The 23,446-nt window shown below is 52.7% G+C and overlaps 1 protein-coding gene across 6 annotated transcripts in view; it reads left to right on the forward strand.

Moving 5' to 3' along the window:
• PPP1R12A (protein phosphatase 1 regulatory subunit 12A) overlaps nt 1-23,446 on the forward strand; it is a 1,183,401-nt gene that overhangs the window by 1,122,218 nt on the left and 37,737 nt on the right. For all 6 annotated transcript variants that reach the window (XM_085652988.1, XM_085652990.1, XM_085652986.1 and 3 more), the window contains one exon: nt 1,154-1,204. In XM_085652988.1, the coding sequence (XP_085509114.1) occupies nt 1,154-1,204 (51 nt within the window). The remainder of the gene's footprint in view (nt 1-1,153; nt 1,205-23,446) is intronic.

The following is a 23,446-nucleotide window of genomic DNA, read 5'->3' on the forward strand; positions in this document are numbered from 1 at the left end:
TCGTATTATTGAACACTCGAGTCATTCTTCCAGGCCACTTGCGAAGTAATTAACCGTATTTGCTGGCATCTAATTTTTTCATCCAAACTACTCTATAGTATACCAAGGAACATTGTTCAGACTGAGGGTCTGTGCAGTGATGCGCACATACAACACAATATTGCTGCAGTACAACAAGTTTTATGAAAGCCCACCTCTTGACTTGATTGTTGTACATCTGAAGACTTCAATGTGCCACTTTACTCACTGTCTTGGGCTTAGACATTTTTGCATGTAGTTTGGGGAATTCACAAGGCTTGACATATTGCCTCGCCTCATTTATGTTCAAAGGTACTGGTGGGCTCTATATCGAGAACAAGAGATGTCCTTAACTCCCAAGTATCTCCCTTCTATACAAGGGGAGGATATATGGATAAGGGACATCGAAAACGTTAAGGTTTGCAACTTGTAAACCAGCACCCAAGAGTGCAGTTATGAGAAATGGTGTAAGAACACTATAACTGAAAACACTGACGTTACAACGTGCATTCTGTGTATGCTCGTACATTTTTTAAAACTATGCTTGCCTCTTTCTGACTAATCAGCCGCACCAGAGAAGATTTTGTGACGGAGAAACATGCTAAATGTGTCAATATAAAGGTCACATTAGACAAGGCAGTTTGGGATATATTAAAATGGGATGCAACGCCAGCATTGCTTAGAATACATCAGAGACTACATTTCCCGAGTGCAGCCTCAGATGTTGATTTAAAAAAAATAACATGAGAGCAAGTCAGTTGTCCAATTTGAGTCTGTTTTGGGAAGAAGTGGATTTGTATCATTTCCTTGTTTTTGTTACAGATAAAACTAGAGAACGAGGTAGGTAGGTTCTTCTATTCGTACTTATGACATCTAAATATCAGGTAGTTTGTAAAAATCTTTTTCTTTTTGATGGATGGCTAATAATTTGCAATTCCATAAATTACCAGTCAGTTTTTTTTTTTTTTTTAAATACCCTCAAAGAGCCATCTACAGTTGGCGGCAGCTTACATCTCTCGGTTTATTGGACTGTTGTATTAAATCCAAAAATATTAAATTAGTCACAGTAGTTTCACGAAATGTAAACACTGAAGATGTTTTAATTTAATAACTGTACATTTTTTCATCGATTCAGGAAAGACGCGCTCTGGAAAGGCGGATATCTGAAATGGAAGAGGAGCTTAAAGTAAGTCACTATAGATATAATTCATTTTAATGGAGTGCTGTGGTACAAGTAGAAAAATCATTAGAATTCTAATCTCCTACATTTTTCTATCCACTCAAAGTTTCAGGATCTGTTGTGGTTTTATGGCAAAAAGCTTTGCAAATGCACCAATGCTATGCGTGCGGACTCACTGATAGTGTAGGAGTGAGACAGAGAATGCAACCAAAGTAATCAGTGACCATTTTGTTAATATATTTTTCATCACTGTACTGAAGAAAAATTACAATCGAGTTTCAATTAGTGCATATTTACCTTAATATATTTCTTTTTATGGTCTGGCTTGACAGCGCAGCTGTTGCCAAGCAATTATGTGAGAACACTACAGGAGTAGGGATTTGGCTCCGCCCACATGTTGGGAACCAGGCGTACATGTTTTGATTGGGCAGAGGTTAGTTGCTTCCACACAAGTTCTCTCCTCACAGCTGTAATCATCTGGTTTAGCCCGCTGCCTGAGGTTGAACTTTCAAGGTCACACACGTTATTGAAATTGCTGGCGCACAAATGGGAGGAGGGCAGTCCTAAAAATACATGGATTTTTGGGATTGTATTGATAGTGCAACTCTCAGTTGACCTTTTAACCAACCCTAATATCATTCTACAGTTCTTTGCTTCTACACAAATGGATATCCTTTATCATGCTTTCTACTTATAATACAAAGCAAACACAAGGAGATGATGGACGGAGCGCTGAAACTTTTCAGATACTCCCCCCCCCCCCCCCCCCCCCCCCCCTCCCCCCCCGGTCCCAGATCTGGGTTGAATCCATCATCGTTCCTTAGCTCACTTCGCCACGCTCCGGGCAACCCAAAGTTCATCAGCCAACACCCCACTCCCAAAAGTTTGGTGGGGCTAGGCCTCTGCATCCCAGGGCGCGTTCCCCTCTGCCCCTCCAGATAGGGAGTCCAAGAGGCTGGATTCACTTGGTAAAATTATGTTTTATTCCTACAGCCTGAGATTTTGGTCGGTGAATACCATGTGCTTATTGGGCCGTTTCTCCAACTCCCTTTGGGAGACGGTTGCGTAAGTGCTGCCACAAGTCCCGTAGTTGGCCCGGGCTGTACTCTCTCAGGCAGTCAAGGACGGGAGAGATGCAGCACATTTGCCATTAGGTGTGGTCTTAATAAGACTGATTCGCTGGGCAGATTGATTTCCATGACAGTGGCCTTGAGGCACCACGCCTGACTTAGGACAACTGGCTTCTCGGGCGATGTCCAGGCAAATTTGATGGACATGCCTTTTGATGGAACCCGTCTTTAAGGAGAAGGCGGATTCCGCCCTAGTGAGGTTCAAGGGCTCTATAGCAACGGCCAGATATTTGTGCCTCTCTTCTACAACTTGTGGCCAGTCTAGCTTTGACCCCTTTTCGTGGAAACGGAAGTGGTTTTCAGCTCCGTCTGCCCTATCCCAGCCACTCTCCTGTGCAGGCTTCCTAAGTCATGTGGGGATGTGGACACGGTTCATTTCGACCTAAGAATGGAAGCCTGACCTCTGCAGCCGCAGCCTCCAAGCACTCCTAGTCTGACTCCGCAAGACCAATCCAGTTGGCGGGAGAGTCAATCATCATCTCCCCCACTTGGAGGTCCATTACATCGGACAAATGGGTTTTGCAGATCATTCAGGAGGGCTAATCTCTGCCTTTCCTTTCTTTTCCTTCTCTCATTCTGCCAAATCAGGAACAGCTGACGGAGGATCCTTTAGAATTGCTCCAGGAGGCAGTTGTGGCTTTCTTGGCAAAGGGACCTTTAGCGAGGGTCTTGGATTCAGAAGTAGGCAGTGGCTGTTATTCCTGCTACTTTCTGATTCTGAAAAAGAATGAAGCGTTGCAGCCCATTTTAGCTCTTCGGACCGTCAACCTTTTCCTCAAGAAGAAGTTCAAGATGCTCACTCTAGCTCAGGTTTTGTCTTCCCTAGACCAAGAAGACTGTATGGTCCCTTAGACATGCAGGATGTGTGTTTTCACATCCCCATCCTGCCGGGCCACAAGCGTTACCTGTGGTTCAAGGTAGGCCGCGAGCACTTTCAGTTTACCATGCTCCCCTTCGGCCTTACCAGTGCCCCTCAGGTGTTCACCAAGGTGATGGCGGTGGTCGCAGCTCATCTGCGCAGGCTAGTGGTGTCAGTCTTCTGCTACCTTGATGACTGGTTGTTGAAGGAGTTTTCGCCCCAGGCTGTCTCCCAGCTTCAGACTACAGTGAACCTCCTGCATTTGCTGGAGTTCTCTATAAACGTGCCGAAGTTACACCGGACTCCTCAGACGCTCCCTTTTATCTGAGCTGTTCTGGACACAATGCAATTTCAAGCCTATCCTCCCGAGCAGCGAATACAGGATATTCAGGTTATCATTCCGATGTTTCAGCTTGTATCCACGATTTTGGTGAGACTGACTCCGAGGCTGTTGGTTCTAATGGCCTCCTGCATCCTGTTGGTAAGGCATGCCAAGTGGCATATGCGGGCTCTGAAGTTCCAGTGGTCAAAGCAACGAGGAAATCTCACTGATGTGGTCCAGATCTTGGAAGGAACTGCGAGAGATCTGCAGTGGTGTTGACGAACCGCGTTTGCCTCAACAGCAGACCCTTCTCACTACCCCAACCAGAGCTCACAGTTGTGACAGATGCATCACTTCTGCAAAGGGGCGCCATCTGGGAGAGGTGGAGATCAGGGTACAATGGTCTCCGGTTGTAGTCGGAGCTCCACATTAATTTGTTGGAGCTTCAAGCAATTTGGTTGACACTGAAGGTGTTTCTTCCCTCTGCCAAGGGGAAGTTAGTGCAGGTGTTCACGGACTACACCACTGCAATGTGGTACTGCAGCAAGCAGGGTGGAGTGGGGCTTTGGAACCTTTGTCGAGAGGTCCTACATCTCTAGACATGGCTGGAAAGGCAGGGCATAATCCTGGTGGTAAAACACCTGGCCCGTTCTCTGAACGCCAGGGTGGACAAACTCAGCCGTCGGTGCAGAGTGGATCACGAATGGCGTCTCCAGTCCGAGGTGGCGCAAGGTCTTTCACCTGTGGGTAGAACCTTGGTTAGATGTGTTCTCCGAAGAGAACGCACAGTGTCGGTAATACTGTGTGCTGGAGTTTACAAGGCAGCTATCGCTCGGCAACGCCTTTCATTGCGAGTGGAGCTCAGGCCTGCTGTACGCCTTCAGGGCTGGACTGGGAACCAAAACCGGCCCTGGACAAGTGCTCGGCCGACCCCCCCTTGGGGTTGGGGGTGCAGCCGAACTCTTTGCCAGGGCCCGTTTTCGGTCAATTTTGTTACAGGGCCGATTTTGCAGAACGGCCATGTAACAAAAACGGCCCCCAGCGTCCCAAAGCCGCCCCCGACCCGTGCGGCGCACCGGGGATTGCCCTTTCTGCCCATACCACTCATGCCCATGTTTCTGAAGAAGATCAGGAGCGACCGGGCCCAAGTAATTCTTGTGGCTCCGAACTAAGCAAGGAGAGTCTTTGTATCCAGAGCTTCTGAAAATGAGAATCGATCTTCCGATCAGGCTGCCCCTTCTTGAGGATCTTCTGTCGCAGCAGCAGTGGAGGATCCTCCACCTGAACCTGTTAACTCTGCGCCTCCATGCATGGAGATTGAACAACGGCAATTGATGGCTTTTGAACTTCCTCCCGAAGTATTTAACGCTATTTTAGAAGCCAGGTGAGCCTCCACTAAGACGGTATACGCCTGCAGTTGGCAGAAATTTGTATTATACTGTGATAACCATTTGTAAAGCGCAAACTAATCACCCTTAAGAGTCTCAAGGCGCTGGAGGCAGTTTGGGAGATTAAGTGAGCTACTACCCGTTGACACATGGTGCTGAGCTGCCTCCGGTGCCAGGGATTGAACCGTGAGCTCCGTGCTCTAAAGTCAGCTGCCCTGGCCTCTGCGCCACACTTCTTCCTCTGTACCACACTTCTTCCTCTGTACAGAAAGGCCTATTGACCCTCTTTCTGCTCCTTGTTCCACTTTTCTTCTATTCATTCTAACCCTTGCCCAGCAGGGCTCTAGATTGGGTACTCTCAAAGGTTCTCTTTCTGCTGTATTCTGCTTTTTTTGTGGCTGCCAGACCAACCCTCTCTCCTTAGGTCTCCAATTGTACATAGGTTTCTAAAAGGGCTGCCTCACTTGTTTCCGCCCACGCCCTTTGTTATACCTCAGTGGGACCTTAATTTGTGCCTCCGTTATCTTGTGTGTTCGCCCTAAGTTGGCCGGGTATGCCCAGACGTGGGTCCCTTGCTCACTTTGCCACTGAATTCAAGCTAGCCTGGCTGATGAGGGCTATTAGCCCGAAACCGGTCCCAGGATGCTTGTTTTGGTCCAGGGAAGACATGGCTTGGCAGTTTGGGCTGGACTGTTCTCATGAGGCACAGGGTCAAGACTGATTTGCATATAGCTGTGTCTGAACTGGGGTGGCGAAGTGAACAAAAGTATGATGATGGATTCAACCCAGATCTGTCACTGGGGGTGAGTGTCTGAAAAGTTTCAGCGCTCCGTCCATCATCTCCTTGTGTTTGCTTTGTATTAAAATGCATATTGTCATTCTGCCACCCTCTGTACGTTCTCTCTCCCTCACCTTTTCCAATACAAAAAAACGCTACCTAGCATCCTGCCTCTAACTCCACCACTCTGCTCATTCCCTCCCCAAACCTATGATATCCACTCTGACAATAAGTGCGTACATTTTCCCATGGCGGTGTAGGTATGTAGATATCTGTAGCTGAAAAGCAATGTGGCAGTTGGAATAGAAAGAGCGCTGCCTTGTGTCAAGGACTTTGTAGACTCAAAAGAGGTGGTAGAAGGGACAAGTCCAAATGCCGCTATCTGAAAGAAACACGTTAGTTAGAATCCTCACCTTAGAATATCCCCAGGCATCAGACTGGATCCGGAAGATTTTTCGTCAGCAATACCCCTTGCGCGTCGCTAGGCGTCGTCTGCGGCTCCGCGTCTGTGTCGTGCGCCGGAATGACGTCGGAGTACTTAGACGCCTTCGCGCGCTGACGTCAGTTCTTCTTTTTTCCGCGCCAGTAAGCGCAGATCCGGGAGAGCTACCCCTTTAGTCACTTTTTGACTAACTTTTTTCGATCCTTTTGATCTTGTCTCGACTCCGGTGCCGGTAGGATGCCTGGTTTTAAAGCCTGTGCTGACTGCAACCGCTTGATGTCGGTTACGGACCATCACCGCCGGTGCCTTTACTGCTTGGGACTCGACCACGACGCGGAGTCGTGTTCGGACTGCAAGGCCCTGACCTCGAAGGCTAGACGGGAGCGGTCCCGTAAGCTTCTCGAGCTTCGCCACTCGGCTCCGCGCCCCTCTCAATCCCGGTCCAGGAGGAGGTCCAAGGATCGGTCGCGGAGCCGTAGCCGACGTCATCATCGATCGTCTGGCTCCAAGTCTTCGGGTAAGTCGAAGCACTCCAAGAAGTCCAAGAGGCGACACCGCTCTTCGGACTCCCCTCGCCGTTCGCGCGACTCGGCCGAGGGTCAGGGTGGTTCCACCCCGCGGCTCCAGCGGAGCCGCAGGCGCCACGCAAGTCCCCATACCCGCCGGTCCCTGGGACCGACGCGACGCCGGCGAAAGTCAGTGCCTTCCTCTCGGCCATGAGGAACCTGGCTCCGCCGTCGACGCCCGCTGGCGCGCCTTCGGGCCCCGCGGACCCGACTAGGCAACCTTGCCTGCCGGCGGCTCCGGCCCCGGCGCCGTCGACACCTCCGGCCTCGACGCCGCATGTGCCCGAGGGACCCGTTCCCGAGTCCCCGCCGACGCCGGTCGACCTCGTCACGCCTCCTCCGCCGGCGTCGACACCGGTACCACCTCCGACGCCGACTCCGCTCGGCATCGAGCCCCAGTTCAGCCCCGCTCCGGGCCCGGCGCCGTTACGGCGTCGATGGACGCCGCGTTCGGCGCCGCTGGAGACACATTTTGTCTATCGCCCGGCTCCGATCCTTCCTCCTGCATACCAGGAATCGGATGATGGGGGCGAATGGGAGGGATCCGAGGATCCTATGGCCGTTCAGGCTCAACTGTCACAGGACTGGGCAGATAAACTGGGGGAGGCCAGTGGTCTGGATACCTCACCAGACACTGGATTCATCTCTCCTCCGACTGTGGCTTCGGAGGAGGGTGCTGCTTTCTCTGTGGTGCTGCGCAAGGCGGCCGCAGCCCTTGGGCTCGAGCTACCTGCCGTGGCTGTGAGGACTAACGTCCTCACTGAGGTGCTTCAGTCTGCAGCAAGCTCCACTGAGCCTCTGCTGCCATTCAATGAGGCCCTCACTGACGTTCTGCAGGGCACCTGGTCCAAGCCCTCCACAGTTCCTCCTGTGGACAGGAACGTCGCCAGGCGCCACCGCCCTGCTCCGGGCGACCCCAGTTTTCTGTCCCAACACCCTACCCCCGAGAGCCTGGTTATCCAGGCCTCTACCTCCCAATCCTCCTTCCCGACCGCTCCGCCGGACCGGGATTCCAAGAGACTGGAACAGTTCGGCAAAAAGCTGTTCTCCTCCCTTAGTTTGGGCCTGCGGTCTTTGAACACCGCCTGTCTCTTGGACCGTTATTCCCACTCTCTGTGGGATACGGTGGAGGACGTGCTGCCCCTGTGTCCGGAGGAGGTCCAGACACGACTTACCCAGGCTCTGGCCGATGGAAGGGATGCAGCGCGACATGCTATCCGATGTGGGCTTGACACTACGGACTCGCTGGGTAGGGCGATTTCTACCTCAGTGGCGCTTAGACGTCACGCCTGGCTGCGGTCCACGTCCTTTTCGGGCGATGTCCAGAGCACCCTCATGGACATGCCCTTTGATGGCACTCGCCTTTTCGGCGAGAAAGCGGACAGTGCGCTGAATCGCTTTAAGGTCTCCCGGGCTACGGCCAAGTCCTTGGGCCTCTCGGCCCCGCGGTCGCAAACTTCCGCTTTTTGCCCCTTTCGTGGCCAAGGAAGGGGTGCTTCCTCACGTACGCCTAGCCACCAGCCGCAGAACCAACCTGCGCGCGGTCGCAGACGTGGTTTACGCCGAGGCGGTTCTGGAGGACGACGCGGTCAGCCCACATCCACCCCGGCAGCATCCGCCTCAAAGCCTTCCTAGTCCGAGCTTTCAGGCCCATTCCACGCCAGTGGGCGGCAGAGTTCGCCATCACCTGCTCCACTGGCGGTCCATCACATCGGACAGGTGGGTGCTGCAAATCGTCCGAAGGGGCTACTCCCTCCCCTTCGAGACGACCCCTCCAGCCATGCCACCGCCGCACCACCGTATCTCGGGGGATCATTTGAATCTTCTCCACGAGGAGGTTTTCGGCCCTCTTGGCCAAGGGGGCCGTCGAGCGCGTTCCGAGCCCAGAAGTAGGTCGTGGTTGTTATTCCCACTACTTCCTGGTTCCCAAGAAGGGCAAAGGGGGCCTACGCCCTATCTTGGACCTCCGGAACGTCAATGCCTTCCTCCGGAAGGAAAGGTTCAAGATGTTAACTTTGGCTCAGGTTCTAGCTGCCCTAGACCCTGGAGACTGGATGGTAGCGTTGGACTTGCAGGACGCATATTTCCACATCCCCGTCCTGCCGGCCCACCGGCGTTACCTGCGGTTCACGGTGGGCCAAGAGCACTTTCAGTTTACCGTGCTCCCCTTCGGCCTCACCAGTGCCCCTCGGGTGTTCACGAAAGTGATGGCGGTGGTCGCAGCTCATCTGCGCAGATCAGGGGTTCCAGTCTTCCCCTATCTCGACGACTGGTTGTTGAAGGCGGGCTCGCCCCAGACAGTCGTCTCCCACCTCCAGATTACGGCGGATCTCCTGCATTTGCTGGGATTTTCCATCAACGTGCCAAAGTCACACCTGAGCCCCTCTCAGAAGCTCCTCTTCATCGGAGCGGTTCTCGATTCGGCGCAGTTCCGGGTCTATCCACCGGAACAGTGGGTCCGGGATATTCAGGCCCTGATTCCCATCTTTCGGCCTCTATCCTGGGTTTCGGTCAGGCTAGTGTTGCGGCTTCTGGGGCTGATGGCCTCCTGCATCCTACTAGTGCATCACGCCAGGCGGTGCATGCGGGCTCGGCAGTGGGACCTGAAATTTCAGTGGGCCCAGCATCACGGCAACCTGTCCGACCATGTCTTGATCTCGGAGGGCACTGCACAGCAGTTGCAGTGGTGGCTCACGGACCGCGATTGGGTCAAGGGCAAGAGCCTCTCCCTTCCCCAACCGGAGCATGTCGTAGTGACGGATGCGTCCCTCCTGGGATGGGGTGGCCATATGGGAGAGGCGGAGATCAGAGGCCTCTGGTCTCCGGCGGAGTCTCGTCTCCACATCAACTTGTTGGAGTTGAGAGTGATCTGACTTGCACTGAAAGCCTTCCTTCCCTCTGTCAGGGGAAGTGTCGTGCAGGTGTTCACGGACAACACCACCGCCATGTGGTATTGCAACAAACAGGGCGGGGTGGGGTCGTGGACCCTTTGTCAGGAGGCTCTGCGCCTCTGGACGTGGCTGGAACACCAGGGCGTCACCCTAGTGGTTCAACATCTGGCGGGCTCTCTGAACGCCAGAGCAGACGAACTCAGCCGCCGGTGCATGATGGATCACGAATGGCGTCTGAACTCCGAAGTGGCGCAAGGTCTCTTTCAGCAGTGGGGAGAGCCTTGGTTAGATCTATTCGCCACCGAAGAGAACGCGCAATGTCAGCAGTTCTGCGCGTTGGAATTTCCAAGGCGGCACTCGCTCGGCGACGCTTTTCGTCACGAGTGGAGTTGCGGTCTGTTGTACGCCTTTCCGCCTATACCACTTCTGCCCAGAGTGCTGAAGAAGATCAGGCGCGACCGGGCCCAAGTCATCTTGGTGGCTCCGGATTGGGCACGAAGGTACTGGTATCCCGAGCTACTCAGTATGTTGACAGATCCTCCGATACGTCTGCCCCTTCGGGAGGATATTCTGTCGCAGCAGCAGGGGACGGTCCTCCACCCGAACCTGTCCAGCCTCCACCTCCATGCGTGGAGATTGAGCGGCGGCAGTTGATGCCATTTGACTTGCCTCCTGAAGTCTGTGATATCATTCTGGCAGCCAGGCGTCCCTCCACAAAGACGGTATACGCCTGCCGGTGGAACAAATTTGTGGCATGGTGCACAGCAAAGGCTGTGGATCCCCTTTCCGCCCCTCTTTCTGAGGTTCTCCTCTTTCTTCTTTCTTTGGCCCGGCAGGGCTCTGCCCTGGGCACCTTGAAAGGTTATCTTGCTGCCATCTCTGCCTTCTTACGGCTTCCTGATCAGCCTTCTCTTTTCAAGTCCCCTGTAGTTACACGCTTTCTAAAAGGCATTACTCACACGTTCCCTCCTGTCCCTTTTGTAATGCTTCAGTGGGACTTGAATCTTGTTCTCACATTTCTAATGTGCGCTCCCTTTGAGCCTCTTCATAATTGTCCTCTTCGTCTGCTGACGCTTAAGACTGCTTTTCTAGTAGCCATCACCTCGGGTAGACGGGTGAGTGAGCTCCAGGCTTTATCCTCAAAGCCTCCTTTTCTCTCTGTTCATCCGGACAAGGTTGTCCTTCGGCCTCGTCCCTCCTTTCTTCCGAAAGTGGTGACCCCCTTTCATCTTGGGCAGTCTGTCACCTTGCCCACCTTCTTTCCGCCTCCGCATCCTTCCAAAGAGGAAGAGAGGCTCCACCGTCTGGACCCAAAACGTGTGCTCTCCTTTTATCTGGACCGCACAAAGCAGTTCCGGGTGGACGACCAACTTTTCGTTGGATACGTGGGTGCTAAGAAGGGGAAAGCTGTGCACAAACGGACCATCTCTCGGTGGGTCGTTTTGTGCATCAAAATTTGTTATACCTTGGCAAAAAAGGACCCTCCTGTTGGGCTGCGCGCCCATTCTACTCTGGCCACAGCGGCTACTACTGCTTTGGGACGGGGTGTCCCTTTGCAGGACATCTGGGCGGCGACGTGGGCTTCGCTGCACACGTTTGCCAGGCATTATTGCCTTGACAGCCAAGTCCGGAGGGATGGCTTCTTTGACTGTTCTGTCCTCCAGGACTTTCTTGTGTGATCTTGGTTCGCAGACCCACCACCGGGGATGGTATTGCTTGGTTATCTATTCTAAGGTGAGGAATCTAACTAACGTGTTTCTTTCAGATGAACAAGTTACTTACCTTCGGTAACGATGTATCTGTAAGAAACATTAGTTAGTTAGATTCCTCACCGACCCACCCATCCTCCCCGTTCTGCGAACTGACATCTAGGGTTAAGGTTATCCTTTTCAGGCCCCTAGATTTTATTTTTGGCACCAGTGTCGGTCTTTGCATGGCTCTGCGTTCCTGGCGTGGAAAGCTATGTACAAGAACTGACGTCAGCGCGCGAGGGCGGCGTCTAAGTACTCCGACGTCATTCTGGCGCACAACGCCGACGACGGACGCGGAGCCGCAGACGACGCCTAGCGACGCGCAAGGGGTATTGCTGACGAAAAATCTTCCGGATCCAGTCTGACGCCTGGGGATATTCTAAGGTGAGGAATCTAACTAACTAATGTTTCTTACAGATACATCGTTACCGAAGGTAAGTAACTTGTTCATTATGCTACCTCACTCAGATCTCTCGAGACTCATGCAAGGTTGGAAACAAAAGGAAAGCAAGTAGGTGTCCTTATGTTGTAGCAGAAGTTAGAAACACCTTTTGATTCCCACTGCTCCTACATCAAACAGTGAATTTGTGGGTTCATAAGCTGGTATTCACTCGGGTTGCTTTCTGTCAGTCATATATAACCAGTTATTTGCTTGACTTCATGAGATCTCTTGGAGATATTCTATATTCATACTTGATGCTTTGATGGATCGGTATTGACTTTTGTCTTTAAATCCCACATTTACAGTTATGGTTCATCAGTTTAAATTACAGTATAATAAAGATATATTTCGTAGGATTTTCTAAGTTGTTTGGAGCATCACTGCTTATTGAAGACTTTTTGTTTTGGCTTATTTGTAATGCTATGACATTGGCAGGGTCCCTCTACCCAGCTCAGTCATGTATGCTGGTGTATCAAAACAGCACCTTTAGTCTCCTAGGTTGGGTGTGCTAATTTGCCTATGAGTATATATTCTGAGGGATACTTCCAAATGCATATTCCTCACCTCATGAATATCCTCAGGCACCAGACTAACTCTGGAATGTTGATAGCAGTGCTCCTGCATGTCAGAAGGTGGCGACATGCAACTCTATACTAACACGTTCTGCCTCACAATTGATGAGCAGAACCGCTTATAAGCCCCACCCATGCACATGTGTTAGTTCTTTTCATTATGCACCATCAGACACAGATCTGGAATTCTGCTCTTTTTTCTTTGCTTTTACAGAGATTTCTTTTCAAAACATTTTTCCAGTGTGCAAGAGATGTTCCCTTCTAAGACTGCACGGCTTAAGTCTAGTAGGGGCAGTCACAAACAGATGTTTGTGACAAATCCCCTTCAGGTCTGCCTTTGGTGTTTTGGCCTCTTGCTTGTCTCTAAGGCCTGCGATGACTGGGACCATGTGAACTTGAAAGCCACCTGATTTTATGAGACAAAGCTCTAGATGGCGAAGCAAGAAAACTATCTGTGTAGGCCCCTCTCAAAGTCGAGAGCACGGTCCCACTCCCTTTCCTGAGGCAGTTCTTCCTCGAATCAAAATCTTCAGGTAAGTCTAAGAAGAAACATGAGAAGTCCAAGCAGAACTCAGCCCCTTTACCACCACTCCCTGGAGAAGGCGCAAGAACATCTCCTTGGCTCTCGGTTTTGCTCTCGTCCCACTAATTAGCTGGTTCCATCCTTCATCCTGATGAACCCAAGTTTCCGGGCTGATTGACAATGTAACTGCAAGTTGAAGCCTATCTAGAGGCTAAACTGCATAATATTGGCACACTTCTGGCTCTCTGTGACTCTTCTTCCGCCCCTAAGGATTCGAAGTCCGATGTTCGCTATGGAGTCTTTATCATTGCCGTTTCTTTTTTTTCCGACCCTTCACTTTGTGATGTTCTTCATGTTGGAGATAAATTTCCTTAATAGTTCAATCTGAAAGAAACACGTTAGTTAGATTCCTCACCTTAGTGTAGGAAGGTGGATATCTGACTATGGTTACCCCCAACTTTTTGCCTAGTGTCTAGCTGGTTTTTTGACTTAGCTGGCCTGAGATCCTGCCATTCAGGGTCTCAGGCTGTCTGCTCTCTCTTTAAAATGGACTCCATGTACCCTAGGTACATACCCAATTGGTAAGGATCACCTTATTGGACCCAGTACAGTGTAACCTAGGTACCCAGGGCATAGGTGTACCCTAGGCCTACCAGGGGCTGCAGCATGTATTATGCCACCCCTGGCCTGGCCTTCCATTATGACACAACTGGCTGATCACTCAGCTGGGGCAAGGTTGTGTAATCACCCCTTGCTTAGGTGTAGTATTCCTATACCTACCTTATATATAGACACATGTGTACCTATCAGCCACTCCTATGGCAGGCCTTAACAATCCTGGAGGCAGAGTGCTTGGTAACATGTGAGATGGTGCTCTAGCATGAGCTGAGCCTGTCTGCAGCTTTCGGAACCATGTCCTTATAGCTGTTCTATGATATAGCCTACCATATACTCTTAAAGTACCTTATAATCTTAAACGGTTATGGTAACTATTGTTTGGCTTTATCAAAACATGTCGTGTAAGGTGTCTAACACTTTGGAATAATACCCCCATACCATTTCTGGCCATGAGGATATTATTCCCCCCTTCTAGAGGGAGAGACATGTTAAAATCCTACTTTGCTGTTTAACTCTCACCAAAGCCTCAGCATCACAAAATGGATGCTGCTGCCACAGACACGAGTCTGACCTCCTGCAGCTGGGAGTGATCCCAGCCAGGGAGGCCTGGACAATAGGTTTCCTGCTTGGGGAGGTGCTAGCACCTCCCCAGACAGACTTTAGTGTATTGGGGCAGGGAGGGCTGAAAGGAATGAGACATGCCTGGGGTACACAAGGTGCTCCATGCATAGTCCAGTTCAAACCGGTGCTGGGGCACTCCAGCCCCAGCTCTGGCACTGGACAAAGCGAAGGGGTGTGTAGCCACTCCCCTTCCTGGTCCCACCCATAGGAGGGACCTTGCAGGTAGCCCCGCCCACTAGCCCAGTATATTAGTAGCTAGTTGGGCCCTGCTAAATTAGATTAACCTGAATCTTGAACAGAAACTCTGGACCTTCGACATTCGACCTCAGGAAGAAGACTGAAGAAATCTCCCTTGTGGCCAAGGAGTGACCACCCTGGGCAACCAGGCACCATCCAGCGACCGCTGCTTGCTTTGCGACTGAATCCTACGAGGGACGACTGCAGAGACTGACCAGCGCCGAGACTTCCAGACACCTCTGAACCAGATCCACATCTCCAGCGAAGCTGAGACCCGTGGAGGCGACGAGGGACGTGGGACCGGCGACCTGGGAAAAGTGGCTAGTAACTGACTAGCGCGACTTCTGAGGCTTCCTCGAGGCTGTGCTTGGGGAATTGAGAAGCCCCACTCCCGAGCACCATCTGCAAAGAAGATCAGCTCCCCACATTTCACGTGTTCTGCGTAGGGCCCTTCTGCACCTGTGTTGCTCGACGTATTTTCCGGTTGGTGGCCCGTTGGCTAGTAGCCTCTGCGACGACCAACCTTTCCTTTCAACTTGCTGGTCCGGCTCCTCCAGACTGGCACCCGCTCCTCTGTGAAAGAGAAGCACCCCAGACCTTCCTGGTCTGCACCAGAAGCAAGTCCTCCATCCTGCGTGGGTTCCGCTTGCCAAAGCTTGTTGGGTCCTGACTCGACTTTGACGCCGCCGACAGCAAGAGCCTTCGTGGGACAGCTCACCTCCTGGTCCTGGTCATCCTCTGCGTCTCCTGGTACCCGTGGCTGCTGCGACAAGCTTCACCTCTTCACCTGCATCTTCACGACATCGCCTGGTTCCTTCCCGGCTCCTGGCTGGTGACCTAGACTCTGTCCCTTCTGCTTGCAGGTTCCTTCCTTCTTGATCCCCACCTTGGGCTCCACCGGACACTCTTCACTGACTGCCTGTCAGCAACTTTCCTTCAGGCATCCATAGAAGTCCACGACGAAACCCGACGCAAGTTCACACCTATGCACCCGCAACCCGTGGGCTAGGTGGCTTGGATACTTCGGTGCTCACAAGGGTATTGACTATCCTAGGGTCTAGTTTCCGAGTCTCGACTTTCTAGCTATACCAGAAGTGTCCTAAAACTGCTTATTTCTAACTGCTAGTGATTCTATCGACTTTTACACGTGAGCGTTTCCACTCTGCACCTGAATCCCGTGGGACTCCCACTTCCTAACTGTTGGTAGTATAGTGTAGCCCCAGCGATTCCCTAGGCCTATCCTGTGTTCGTGACAGTGGTCCTTATACCACTTACTTAGTATATGGTTTGCGTGGCCACTAGGGCCTAACTGTATTACTTACCTGTGTGACTTAATGTATGCTTAAATAAGACTGTGTTGTACTTACCTCGAATCTCATAAAGAGTGCTGAGGGTTTGACTAGAATAAATACATTCTATTTTTATATATATATCTGTTGTGGTGTCATTTCATTTGGTATTCAAGGGATTACATATTGTATAACAGCTGGCTTCACATGCCATTCAGAGTTTAACCTAAGACTGCTCTTGTCCATGCTACCACTAGGATAGCTGGTCTATAAGGTTGACTTTACAACCAATCACCATAAGGGTTGTTTGGACTGATACAAGGTGTACACTAGAATTAGTGACATCATATATCAGGCCAACTTCTCACACTTAGAATATCCCCAGGCGTCAGACTGGATCCGGAAAGATTTTTGTAGCAATACCCCTTGCTCCGCGTCCGTCGTTGGCGTCGTGCGCCGGAATGACGTCGTCGGAGTACTTAGCCGCCGCCCTCGCGCGCTGACGTCAGTTCTTCTTTTTTCCGCGCCAGTAAGCGCCGATCCGGGAAAAGCTTTCCCCTAGTCATTTTTTGACTAACTTTTTGACTCTTTTTGGTCTATCGACTCGACTCTGGTGCCGGTAGGATGCCTGGTTTTAAGGCCTGTGATGCCTGTCATCGTCGGTGACGGATCACCACCGCCGGTGCCTTTACTGCCTGGGGGCCGACCACGACGCGGAGTCGTGCCCCGACTGTCAGGCCTTGACATCGAAAGCTAGGCGGGAGCGGTCCCGTAAGCTTCTCGAGCTTCAGCACTCGGCTCCGCGACGCTCTCTGTCCCGGTCCAGGAGGAGGTCTAAGGACCGATCGCGGAGCCACAGCCATCGTCATCGCTCGTCGGGGTCTTCGGGTAAGTCGAAGCACTCCAAGAAGTCCAAGAGACGACATCGCTCTTCGGACTCCCCTCGCCGGTCGAGCGACTCGACCGAGGGTCAGGGTGGTCACACCCCCGCAGGTCCGTCGGACCCGCAGGAGCCGCGTCATTCCCCATACCCGCCGGTCCCTGGGACTGACGCGACTCCGGAGGAGGTCAGTGCCTTCCTCTCGGCCATGAGGGGCCTGGCTCCGCCGTCGACGCCTGCCGGCGAGCCTTCGGGCCCCGCGGACTCGACTGGGTGACCTCGCGTGCCGGCGGCTCCGGCGCAGTCGACGGCTCCGGCCCCGACGCCGCAGGTCCCCGAGGGATCCAGGCCTGGATCTCGGTCGGCGCCGGTCGACCTCACGACGCCTCCTCTGCCGGCGCCGACACCGGTTCCACCTCCGACGCCGTCCCCACCTCCGACGCCGTCCCCGGGCGACGTCGTTCCCCGGTTTAGCCCCGGTCCGGGCCCGACACCGTGCCGATGCCGGTGCCGACTGGTGAGCCCTTCATCTACTGCCCGTCTCCGATCGTTCCTCCTGTTTATCGGGAATCGGATGACGAGGACGCTGGTTTCATCTCTCCTCCGACTGTGGCCTCGGAGGAGGGTGCAGCCGTCTCCGTGGTGCTGCGCCAGGCGGCCGAAGCCCTAGGGCTGGAGTTGCCTGCTGTGGCCGTGAGGACTAATGTCCTCACTGAGGTCCTTCAACCGACAGCAAGCTCCACTGAGCCTCTGCTGCACTTTAATGAGGCCCTCATTGACGTTCTGCAGGGCACTTGTTCCAAGCCCTCCACAGTCCCTCCTGTGGACCGGAACGTTGCCCGGCGCCACCGCCCTGCTCCGGGCGACCCCAGTTTCCTCTCCCAACACCCCACCCCGAGAGTCTGGTTATCCTTGCCTCAACCTCCCAATCCTCCTTCCCGTCTGCTCCTCCGGATCGGGAATCCAAGAGGTTGGAGCAGTTTGGCAAGAAACTGTTCTCGTCCCTGAGTTTGGGACTGCGGTCTTTAAATACCGCTTGCCTGTTGGACCGTTATTCCCACTCTCAGTGGGATGCGGTGGAGGACGTGCTGCCCTTGTGTCCGGTGGAGGGCCCGGACACGACTCGCTCAAGCTCTTGCTGACGGACGAGATGCAGCGCGGAATGCCATACGGTGTGGAGTTCACACCACGGACTCGCTGGGTCGGGCGATTTCCACCACGGTGGCGCTTCGGCGTCACGCCTGGCTGAGGTCCACGTCATTTTCGGGGGATGTCCAGAGTTCCCTCATGGACATGCCTTTTGATGGCACTCGCCTTTTTGGTGAGAAGGTGGACAGTGCGCTGGCTCGGTTCAAGGACTCCCGGGCCACTGCTAAGTCCTTGGGTCTTTCGGCCCCGCGGCCGCAAACTTCCGCCTTTCGTCCCTTTCGTGGCCAAGAAAGGGGCGCCTCCTCACGTCCGCCCAGCCACCGGCCGCAGAACCAACCTGCACGCGGTCGCGGACGTGGATTCCGCCGAGGCGGTACTGGAGGTCAACGTGCCGGTCAGTCCACATCCATCCCGGCAGCATCCGCCTCAAAGCCCTCCTTGTCCGAGCTTTCAGGCCCATTCCACGCCAGTGGGCGGCAGAGTTCGCCATCACCTGCTCCACTGGCGCTCCCTCACGTCAGGTGGGTGCTGCAAATCGTCCGAAGGGGCTACTCCCTCCCCTTCGAGACGACCCCTCCAGCCATGCCACCGCTGAACCACCGTATGTCGGGGGATCATTTGCATCTTCTACGAGAGGCCGTTGAACGCGTTCCTGGTCCAGAAGTAGGTCGTTTTTGTTATTCCCACCTCTTTCTGGTTCCCAAGAAGGGCAAAGGGGTCCTACGCCCGATCTTGGACCTCAGGAGCGTCAACACCTTCCTCCGGAAGGACCGGTTCAAGATGCTCACTTTAGCTCAGGTTCTGGCTGCCCTAGACCCTGGAGACTGGATGGTAGCGTTGGACTTGCAGGACGCTTATTTCCACATCCCCGTCCTGCCGGCCCACCGGCGTTACCTGCGGTTCATGGTGGGTCAGGAGCACTTTCAGTTCACCGTGCTGCCCTTCGGCCTCACCAGTGCCCCTCAGGTGTTCACGAAAGTGATGGCGGTGGTCGCAGCTCATCTGCGCCGATCAGGGGTTCCAGTCATCCCCTATCTCGACGACTGGCTGTTGAAGCGGGCTCGCCCCAGCAAGTTGTCTCCCACCTCCAGACTACGGCCGACCTCCTGCACTTGCTGGGGTTCTCCATCAATGTGCCGAAGTAGCACCTGAGTCCCTCCCTGAAGCTCCTTTTCATCGGAGCGGTTCTTGATTCCCCGCAGTTCCGGGTCTATCCGCCGGAACAGCGGATCCGGGACATTCAGGCCCTGATTTCCATCTTCCGGCCTTTGTCCTGGGTTTCGGTCAGGTTGGTGCTGCGGCTTCTGGGGCTGATGGCCCCCTGCATCCTGTTGGTACCTCATGCCAGGTGGCGGATGCGGGCTCTGCAGTGGGACCTGAAGTTTCAGTGGGCCCAGCATCGCGGCAACCTGTCCGACCATGCCCTGATCTCGGAGGGCACTGCGAAGCAGCTGCAGTGGTGGCTCACGAATCGCGATTGGGTCAGCGGCAGATCCCTCTCCCTACCCCAACCGGAGCATGTCGTAGTGACGGATGCGTCCCTCCTGGGATGGGGGGGCCATATGGGAGAGCCGGAGATCAGAGGATTCTGGTCTCCGGCGGAGACTCGGCTCCATATTAACCTATTGGAGCTGAGGGCGATCCGACTTGCACTGAAAGCCTTCCTTCCCTCTGTCCGGGGAAGTGTTGTGCAGGTGTTCATGGACAACACCGCCATGTGGTATTGCAACAAACAAGGCGGGGTGGGGTCGTGGACCCTTTGTCAGGAGGCTCTGCGCCTCTGGATATGGCTGGAACATCAGGGCATCACCCTGGTGGTTCAACATCTGGCGGGCTCTGAACGCCAGAGCAGACAAACTCAGCGGCCGGTGCATGATGGATCACGAATGGCGTCTGAACTCGGACGTGGCGCAAGGTCTCTTTCTGCAGTGGGGAGAGCCTTGGTTAGATCTATTTGCCACCGAAGAGAACGCGCAATGTCAGCAGTTCTGCGCGTTGGAATTTCCAAGGCGGCACTCGCTCGGAGACGCTTTTCGTCGCGAGTGGAGTTGCAGTCTGTTGTACGCCTTTCTGCCTATACCACTTCTGCCCAGAGTGCTGAAGAAGATCAGGCGCGACCGGGCCCAAGTCATCTTGGTGGCTCCGGATTGGGCACAAAGGTACTGGCATCCCGAGCTACTCAGTATGTCCATCGATCCTCCGATACGACTGCCTCTTCAGGAGGACCTTCTGTCGCAGCAACAGAGGACGGTCCTCCACCCGAACCTGTCCAGCCTCCACCTCCATGCATGGAGATTGAGCGGCGGCAGTTGATGCCATTTGACTTGCCTCCTGAAGTCTGTGATATCATTTTGGCAGCCAGGCGTCCCTCCACAAAGACGGTATACACCTGCCAGTGGAACAAATTTGTGGCATGGTGCACAGCAAAGGCTGTGGATCCCTTTACTGCCCCTCTTTCTGAGGTTCTCCTCTTTCTTCTTTCTTTGGCCCAGCAGGGCTCTGCTCTGGGCACCTTGAAGGGTTATCTTGCTGCAATCTCTGCTTTCTTGAGCCTTCCTGATCAGCCTTCTCTTTTCAAGTCCTCCGTTGTCTCCCGTTTTCTCAAGGGCGTTACTCATATGTTCCCTCCTGTTCCCTTCGTAAGGCCTCAGTGGGACTTGAACCTTGTTCTTACTTTTCTGATGTGCGCTCCCTTTGAGCCCCTTCACAACTGTCCACTTCGTCTACTCACTCTGAAAACTGCCTTCCTGGTGGCTATCACCTCCGCTAGGCGGGTGAGTGAGCTCCAGGCTCTGTCAGCTAAGCCTCCCTTCCTTTCGGTTCATCCGGATAAGGTTGTCCTCCGGACCCGTCCTTCTTTCCTTCCTAAAGTCGTGACTCCCTTTCACATCGGGCAATCTGTCACGCTGCCCACCTTCTTTCCGCATCCTTCAAAAGATGGAGAGGCTCCACCGTCTGGACCCAAAATGTGCGCTGTCATTTTATTTGGCCCGCACTAGCCAGTTCCGGGTGGACGACCAACTTTTTGTTGGATATGTAGGTGCGAAGAAGGGTAAAGCTTTGCACAAGCGAACCATCTCGCGGTGGGTCGTGTTGTGTATTAAACTCTGCTATTTTTTGGCGAAGAAGGTCCCTCCTGTTGGGCTGCGAGCCCATTCCACCCGGGCCACAGCGGCAATGACTGCCCTGGGACGGGAGTCCCCTTGCAGGACATCTGTCAGGCGGCGACGTGGGCTTCACTGCACACATTCGCCAGGCACTATTGCCTGGACAGCCAAGTCCGGCCGTTCTGTTCTCCAGGACTTTCTGGTGTGATCTTGGTTCGCAGACCCACCACCGGGGTTGGTATTGCTGGTGTATCTATTCTAAGGTGAGGAATCTAACTAACGTGTTTCTTTCAGATGAACAAGTTACTTACCTTCGGTAACAATGTATCTGTAAAAAAAATTAGTTAGATTCCTCACCGACTCACCCAGCCTCCCCGTTCTGTGAACCGACATCTAGGGTTAACGTTCTCCCTTTCAGGGCCCTAGATTTTTTGGCACCAGTGTCGGTCTCTTGCATGGCTCAGCGTCCCTGGCGCGGAAAGCTATGTACAAGAACTGACGTCAGCGTGCGAGGGCGGCGTTGAAGTACTCCGACGTCATTCCGGCGCACGACGCCAACGACGGACGCGGAGCCGCAGACGACGCCTAGCGACGCGCAAGGGGTATTGCTACAAAAATCTTTCCGGATCCAGTCTGACGCCTGGGGATATTCTAAGGTGAGGAATCTAACTAACTAATGTTTCTTACAGATACATCGTTACCGAAGGTAAGTAACTTGTTCTTATGTAGGCGGACTAAACAGATCATTGATGATCTTCATTTTCTGGATTAGATTTTATGTGGTTCTCCTTTTCTATGGTCCCTTAGGTGCCTATTGTGGTCTGGTTTTGAGGTGGGGGTCTTCCTCTTCTACCTTGAGGATACCTCATGCTTCTTGTACAGTCATATCTATTCTTTCCTTTTAATTTCATTGGAATATTGTCCTACCAGCGGTATCTCACTCACTTTCAAGGGTTGCAGGAGCTAGATTTTGAAATATCACTTTGCTATTTCCACATTGTATAGACGTTTGTTGAAATAAATAAATACTTGATGGATTGTTCTGTTGATGTGGTACTTGAATACATGGCTTCCAGGTCTTGCTTAATTTCGGCTGTCTGACCGCAAGTCTGCTCGTAGTTTGCCTAGTCCATGTTATGGCTTGATGTAATGTGTCTGGAACCTGGAATGTGGTCTTTCCCCATGTTCCAGACTCCAGCTCTTGGGCCAGCGTTCCAGGAACGCTTCTTGGTGTTTGACTTACTGGGGAGAGCTGCGCTGTGTTGTAGACGAGTTATCTTCAAATAAACCTTAAGTTTCTTACCGTTCCTGATGTCCTTTCGTTTGGAGGAAGATGGTACAAGAGTCCATCAACCTGTGTGCTGACTAATGCCTTCTTAAGGCCTGCAAGAAAGCTCAGCAGATCCTCCTTGGAGAGCCCAATCTCACTGTCATGTCACCTGTGACATCTTTCTCACCTCAGCAATGTTGCTGTACATAGGTGCTGTGTGATAGTGCTACAAAAGAGTAAAGCTTTGTTTGTTTGACAGCTTGGCCCTGGCTCGACATCCGAAGGTTTCAGCTCTACATGTGATTGCTACAGAAGGGCTTAGTTTGATTAGCTATGTTTAGAGGGTGTGAAGGGCCAGCTCACGATTCTTGATGTGCCTTTAGGTATACCCCCATAGAGACTCACCCCATTTCTATGCTATTTTCAGAAGTCCATGCTTGATTATGTGGCTTTAGTTTATAGTGATCCACAATTTCATCCCCCCTTACTTTTATAGATATATGTTGTGATATAGAAGCTGGGATTTTGCACTTGGTTCAGTGTGAGTTTTCCCAATGATTACGAAGTGACGAGATGTTCAGCCTCCGGGCATTGGGGGCCAGAGTACACTTATGCGGACCCCCTCACAATAGTTCTACTAAATCCCTTGAGTGCGCCCTCACAACCGCACTATCTAAAAGCTCTTGTCACGCTTGTAGGCACTCAGCCCTCTACCCTGAGCCAGAAGACTCATTCAAGGCTTTGTCGTGTTCTGGGACATCTATGTTTGTGACCCCTCGAAGCCCAGCCTCACCCTCTTCTCTCCTCCACGGCATCAGCTGCTCAGCTCCACGAGCGAGCGGGCTCCCGCTGTTTACAGGGTCTCCCCACTCCCTTGTGATAAGCTATATCGCGTGTATACTTTGCCTACCTGCAGAATCCTCACTGTTCCTCCAACAATCCCCACTTGGATTGGAAACCTTTCTAACCTCTTTTTTTGAAAGGTACACAGTTAGTTATACGCTGCACTAATACACAAGTTTCGTTCTTCTTGATTACTCATCAGATGTAGCAGTAAAAGCTGAGCAAAACTGACCTTGAGGTGCCTGACTCGAGGCTTTATGATTTCTATGTCGTCATCGCGACACCAGTCTGACACAGGAACGAGGTTGACGCCACTTGCAGGTGCCAGAGAGGTAAATGTTTTTCAGACCAATCTAGCTTCCGGGATATTCGAAGCTGAGAAGTCAAAGGTGCAAAATCTGCAAGTAGATAAATTATCTACCAGAAATATTGATACCATAGGTAAGTGACTTAAGTTCAGAGCAAAACGGGAGAAGTGAGTTGGCAGGACACAAAAGATTCTTTATAGGTGTCACGAATACAGTGAAGTCAGAAACAACTTTAAAAAAAAGTAAGTAAAGCGAGACTGAG

This window comes from Triturus cristatus, chromosome 4_1 (assembly GCF_964204655.1).
Source record: "Triturus cristatus chromosome 4_1, aTriCri1.1, whole genome shotgun sequence".
NCBI classification, from domain to species: domain Eukaryota; kingdom Metazoa; phylum Chordata; class Amphibia; order Caudata; family Salamandridae; genus Triturus; species Triturus cristatus.